The sequence below is a fragment of the Dama dama genome, chromosome 16 (assembly GCF_033118175.1).
Source record: "Dama dama isolate Ldn47 chromosome 16, ASM3311817v1, whole genome shotgun sequence".
NCBI lineage: Eukaryota > Metazoa > Chordata > Mammalia > Artiodactyla > Cervidae > Dama > Dama dama.
This window is the reverse complement of record NC_083696.1, coordinates 9,080,777-9,086,776: the sequence shown is the minus strand read 5'-3', so window position 1 is coordinate 9,086,776 and position 6,000 is coordinate 9,080,777. Positions and strand designations below refer to the sequence as shown.

General features: G+C 55.9%; 1 protein-coding gene across 1 annotated transcript in view; it reads left to right on the top strand.

Annotated features, from left to right (window-relative positions):
• Positions 1-885: 885 nt before the first annotated feature.
• COL27A1 (collagen type XXVII alpha 1 chain) overlaps positions 886-6,000 on the top strand; it is a 146,843-nt gene continuing 141,728 nt past the window's right edge. Inside the window, exon 1 of the mRNA XM_061163229.1 lies at positions 886-935. Coding sequence (XP_061019212.1) covers positions 886-935 — 50 coding nt within the window. The remainder of the gene's footprint in view (positions 936-6,000) is intronic.

The window sequence follows — 6,000 nt, the reverse complement described above, 5'->3', positions numbered from 1 at the left end:
GCTTGCTCGGGCGCCCCTGGGAGCCGGACTGCGCTGGGGGCGCGGGGCCCGCGCGCTCTGAGCCGGCCTGGCGCGGCGGGGCGGGGGGCTGGCGGCCCCATGGGGCGCGCCCACACTTGCCCCCCGGGCTCGGGAGCATGAAGTAGGGGCCCGCCATGGGAGCGGGATCGGCGCGGGGGGCCCGAGGCACAGCGGCGGCGGCGGCGGCGCAAGGGGGGTGAGTACGGGCTCGGGGACGCCCCCTCCCCAGCTTCTGGCGGCTCCAGCCCCGGGGCGGGCTGGGGTTCCCCGCCGCGCGGGACGCTTCCAGCGGAACGTCAGCTTCCTGCCCCTTCCTGCGCCCCTGCAGGGCGGGCCGCCAAGGGTTAACGCGGGCAGCGCCCCCGGCCCGGCGAGGGTTGGCGAGCCGAGCGCTGCCCGCCCTGCCCCGCCTGGCGCGGCGGCCGGATCGCGTTGGGGCGGGGGCCGAGCTGGGGAGGGTCGCTACAGAGCCCGCCCGGGGGTCGAGATTGAGGGCTGGGGGTGGTGCCTGGAGCGGTGGGCGGGGGAGGCGGAGGGGGCTCTTTGGATGCATGGGGGAGGAGGGTCTCCGTTTCTGGCTGTCTCGAAGTGTTCCCGTGTGGGCGTCCATAGGTCCCCAGTCTGTAAGTCTCCGTTTCTGTCTGTTCTTGGGAAACTGCAGATTTCCAGGGCTCCTGCTTCTGTCTCGGTGACTGTGTGTCTTTGCACGTCCCCTGTTTCTGGAAATCGCCGCGTGTGTGTCAGGCTGTTTGGGTCTGTGTGTCTCAGCGCTTCCTTGCTTGGGGAGGCGCGGGGTGGCAGTGGGGGTGGTCCTGAGTTCCTGTCGCTTTCCCGTCATCTGTGTTAGAAAAAGTGAGAGCCAGCATGTCAGGGCAGAAAGGGCCCGGGGAGATGACTAATTCGAACCCCTCACGGTACAGATGTGAGCCCCCGCGGGCCCCTGAGGGCCAGGGAATCTCTGGTTCCCAGCCTGTGGAGTAGGAGTTGTAAAGAGGGAGCGTGTGCAGGAGGATTCACTGGTGTGGGTGTGTGTGGGAGTGAGCAGGCGGGGAGCAGCCCCTCCGGGCCCCACGGACTGTGGTTCCTGCTCACCGCTGGCCTGGAGAAGCACAGAGCTTGCTCCCTGTCCTTCCTGCCCCCAGGAGCAGAGGACTGTTCCCAAGAGGCTGGTCTGGGTTGGAGCTCCGCCCTACCCCACAGGGTCCTGCCCCCTCTGCGCTGGAATCAGGGGGGCATGCCTCCCCCTTTCTTTCCCATGTCTTGGAAAAAGCTGGCTGGCTGAGATTCCCCCACCCGCCCCCACCCCCCACCGCAACGCGCTCGCGCGCTCACACACACACACATACCCCACACACATACCCCACCACCAGTAAGGGCCCTGCTGACTCATTTTCTCCAGAAGACCCTGTGCCAGGGCAGATGCCAGCGGTTGGGTAGAGAAGCAGCGCCAGGAGAGCACCCCACAGTGGGGCCCATGCTTTAGGCAAGTGGGCAGTCCCGTGGCTTTGAGGCCCAGCCACTGCAGTACCCCAGATGCTCTGCCCGCTGGCCCCCTAGCTTTGCTCTTCTGCACCTCCCAGATCAGGTTCCACAACACTGTTATGGAGCATCCCAGGCTTCTCTTTGCTTCTCGTCCTCCCTGTCCTCAGAGCACTCCCCCTTCCTTATGCTTCCATAAGCCTACCGTACCCCCCACCCCACCCCCAGGCTCAGTCATCAGCAACCCTGCTGTTGATGGTGGAGCCATCAGCAACCCTGGTGTTGCACTGGCGGGGGCCCTGCCCTCCACATGTAACCAACCCCCTGTCTGCCCCTCTCTGAGCACACTCTACCTGTTACTTTATTGGCATATTCTCTTCCTCTCTCTCTGTGTTTCAGGGACCCCCTTGATACCCCACAACCTGCCCGACCCACGAAATGCCATTTCAATTGATGGTGGAAACGGAAGCAAAACATAAACTCACACCCATGAGCAGGGAGAGTGTGGCAGTCAGGCCGTGTGAATCCCTGCCTCTGTTCCGCAAGCTGGGGCGGGCACCTTGCCTTTCCGCTTCTCCTTTTTCTCATCCCCCAAACAGGCATCTTCATTTCCAGCAAGCAGGGTTTTGTGAGGATTAGTGGGGCTGTGCTTGTAAAAGGCTTTTAGAACAGGGCCTGGCATGTAGTAAGTGCTCAATAAATGGCAGCTGCTGTTTGTATCATTATTCACTTCATCTTGAATGGATGTGTGAGTCAGCTGGAAAATTCTGGGCCGCATCCTGTCCAGACAGATGACCTGTCTGTGTTCCCATAGAAGAGGTGTAAGGTGTGAAGAAGGCCGGGGCGTGGCTGTCTGGGCACATGGGGCCTGGCCAGTCCATGGAGGCAGGTGGGACAGGTTCACCCCTCTTCTCTTTTCTGTGGTCCTCTGGCCAACATCCTTCCCAGCTCACTCCATGGGAGCACAGCCAAGCCCAGAGACCATGGATCTACTTGGCCTTGTGTTTCTATGCCCCGGGTCTCAGCTCTGAGCGCTCAGTGGATGTTCAGACTGGTATCGGTCCCTGAAGCTCCCCTGTGTTCTCAGGTAACAAGGATGGAGGAGGAAATCATGCAAGCCAGCTGCAGGTTCTGGCAGCCTCGTGGTCCAAGAGTAACCACTTTGGGTGTACTGGCAGAGGGCTTTTTGCAGGAGAGAGGAACACCTGGGATCCCTTCTTGGAGGGCTCAGTGGCCAGGTTGTGTCTCCAAGGTCAGGCTCCCTAACTCATGGCTTCCGTTCCGGCCGCCTTCTGCCATCCCTGGCCCCTGTGCTCTGGTCTTCCCGACATTCTGGAGCCCTGGCTTCGCTGAGCCAGGGCCCACGAGTCAGCGGTGAAAACAGAAGTCTGGAAGAACAAAGCTCTGAGCCAGCGCAGGCACTAAACGTTATTAGCAGTAGCCTAAACAGGATTGGAACGGGAGCAAAAGAATCGGCAGGCCTCCCTCTGGGAGCCAACTTTCCAGTCCTGGAGCTTACTTAGATGGCTGTTGGCTCCCTAGGCTGCATCTCTGTTCCTGTTGGTGAAGGCTGGGGCTCTGGTCTCTGGCAAGTAGGAAGTCCCTGTAAGTCTTTGAATTCTTCTTGGGAGACGAGTCAAGCGAAAATGGTCTGCTAAGTAGTGGAGTCAGATGATGTGGGTCACTGACATGCTGTGTGGCTTTGGGCAAGTTGCTTCCCCTCTCTGGGCCTCAGTGGCCCATCTCTCCAAAGGGGATGAGACTAGAATCTGGCCTCAAAATGATCTCAGAGGACCTTCTCCCACTCTATGAAGTGAAGTGAAAGTCACACAGTCTTGTCCAACTTGTTGTGACCCCATGGACTATATACTCCATGGAACTCTCCCGGCCAGAATGCTGGAGTGGGTAGCTCTTCCCTTCTCTAGGGGATCTTCCCAACCCAGGGATTGAACTCAGGTCTCCCACATTGCAGGCAGATTCTCTACCAGCTGAGCCACCAGGAAAGCCCACTTCACTCACACTCTATACTCCCTTGCTATACTTTGGAAGTTTCTGGGTCAAGTGCACAAGGAATCCAGGTCTGAGAGGGTCAGTTGCATTTGTTGAGGTGAATGGAAGGGAGACAAATATTTTTTTAAATAGCTCTTTCAGAGCTGAAATTCTCGAGTTAGTAACCATGGTGTTAGGAAGCTTAATTGAAGGGGCTAGTCTGATCCCATCTCCCCTGGGAGTCTTCTTTCTCCTGGGATTACACATATTGCCTCTGAATTTATCCTTTTATTCTCTACAGGGTAGTCACCTTGGCATAACTCCAGCAGGAGAAATTGACCGAGAAGGATGTGCGTGGTTCTTGTACCTTCCCCTCTCCACCTGGCCTGTCTTTATCAGCTTGGGGAGCATCCAGAAGGGTGGATGTGACGACACAGGGAGAGACTCAAGGAATGAGGGCTGGTGCCTGGAAAAGGCTGGGAAAAGAGGAGACCGAAAGGAAATGGAGCAGAAACTAGTGAGGCTGCAGGAACACTGCAGAGCAAGGAGCACTGTCTTCTGAGGAGGTCTTCTCGGGAGAAATGAGTTCTCTGGTCCTCTAGTTTCAGGGACTGCTGACCAACAGAAAGGGCAGTTGATTTCTTTATTGCAGAACTTCTCAGAGCCTTTGATACGCAGTTGTGCTTTGGAACTACCAAGAGTAGGATGTAGGAGATGGCTCTTCCCCAGTAGATCTGGCCAGCTTCCTGGAGTAGCTACCTGGTGGGTATGGGAAATTGTACTGAAGACCTGTGTCCTCAGAGTCTGCCCATGGTGACCTTGAGAAAGTACCTGCCCTCCCTAAGGCTCAGTTTTTGTCACATCAAAAAGAGCTGCCTCTTATGGTTTGTCGCAGCTGATGGGGCTACTATTTGCTCTAAGTAGGCAGGACATGCCAGAAGGGTCAGCCTCTACCCCTCTCCCAACTGAGGGCAGCTAGGCACTGACCTTTCACTGTTGCTGGTGGTAAGCTGGAGACAGGGAGGACAGGTCTCACGTAAAAAGCATTCTCACGGCAGTGGCAGCAGATTGGAGAAGAGAAGGAAGGAGCAAGGGTTATCCAGGAGCATCCTTGGAAAAAGTCAGAGGTGGGGTGGGCCTACTGGCATTAAGTCTTTGGGAAGATACTATTTTTAAAGTCCAGAGTCCTGTAGTTCCAGATGATACTCATTTCTTCTGTAAAAATACACTGAACACTTACTACATGCCTGCCAGGTGCTGGGAATCCAAGACAGACGTAGGCCCTGTCCTTCAGGGATTTGAGTTAGAAAATGAGACAGGAAAATAGACAGATATACATGGGATACCTTGGGAGATACATGCAGCAGACGGTGTGAAATGACACCCTGGCTAGACTAACACGTGAGTGGGAGCTGAGCAGGCAAAAGAGTGGAGTCCAGAGCACTTGAGATTGGCATGTGCTAAGGCCCAGAAGCCGAAGGCTTTCAAGGGACCGCCATCAGCGTCTGCGTGCTGTTTCGGCTAGCTTGCCTTATGCTGCATGTAATTCCCAATTGAACATGGCTTAAGCAGTAAGGGACTCATTACCTTCTATATCAAGAGGTCCAAAGGAAAAGCTGTAATGGGATTGGACAATTCGGCATCTCAAGTGTCATCAAACACCCACCGTTTTTCCTTTCTGGCATATTCTCACAGGCTCATGTGGCTTGTTACTTCATGTGCACAAAATAGCTGCAGCAGCAAGTCTTCATTCAACAACATTCAAAGGCTAGAAGAAAGCCCTTACTGTGTTTCTTTGAAATGTTTTCTTCGAGGTCCTGATAGACATTCCTGACATCTCATTGGCCAAATTTGCATCATATATGCAGGCCTAAACCAGTCACTGGCATGGCAAATTCCCAAGATGGACTTAGATCTATCCAGAGGTATCTAATTTCCTTTGTAGTTCATGTCTCCCTGAACAAGCAAGAAGAAGGGGGAGGCTATGGGTAGGTAACCTCCAGTGCCTTCTCCATTGTCTAGGTCAGGATTCCCACTGATGCTAATTACAATTAAATTGGAGGATTTGCTATTAAATCACAGAGCGTGAGCTTGTTTTCCAAAGCCCCCAGGGAGCTAGGAAGAACCTGGGGCTCCCGACATCCACTCTGGCAGATGGGTTTCCTGGATTACACAATTCCCCAGAAGCACACCATCCTAGCCTTCCTCTTGGAAATGGATCCTGGGCCAGCGTGTCCCAGCCTTTGCCCTCACCACCCGCCTGGCAGGGTTCTTTCTGCCTGCCTCCTGGCTGGCCGACTCTGGCCACGTGCCGCCCTCCCCTTTGCCTGCCTGGGGATCAGATGCCCCAGTGGCTTCGGGTGTCACCAGTGGCTGCTCCCACAGGAAGGTGAAATCGGATCACTGCCTCTGCCCATCTTGGCAGGAGCCCCTGAGCAGAGCATTAACCCTTCTGGGACCCAGCATGCAAGGGCAGCAGGGTTGGTCTAAGAAGCACTTCTGTGGCTGGCA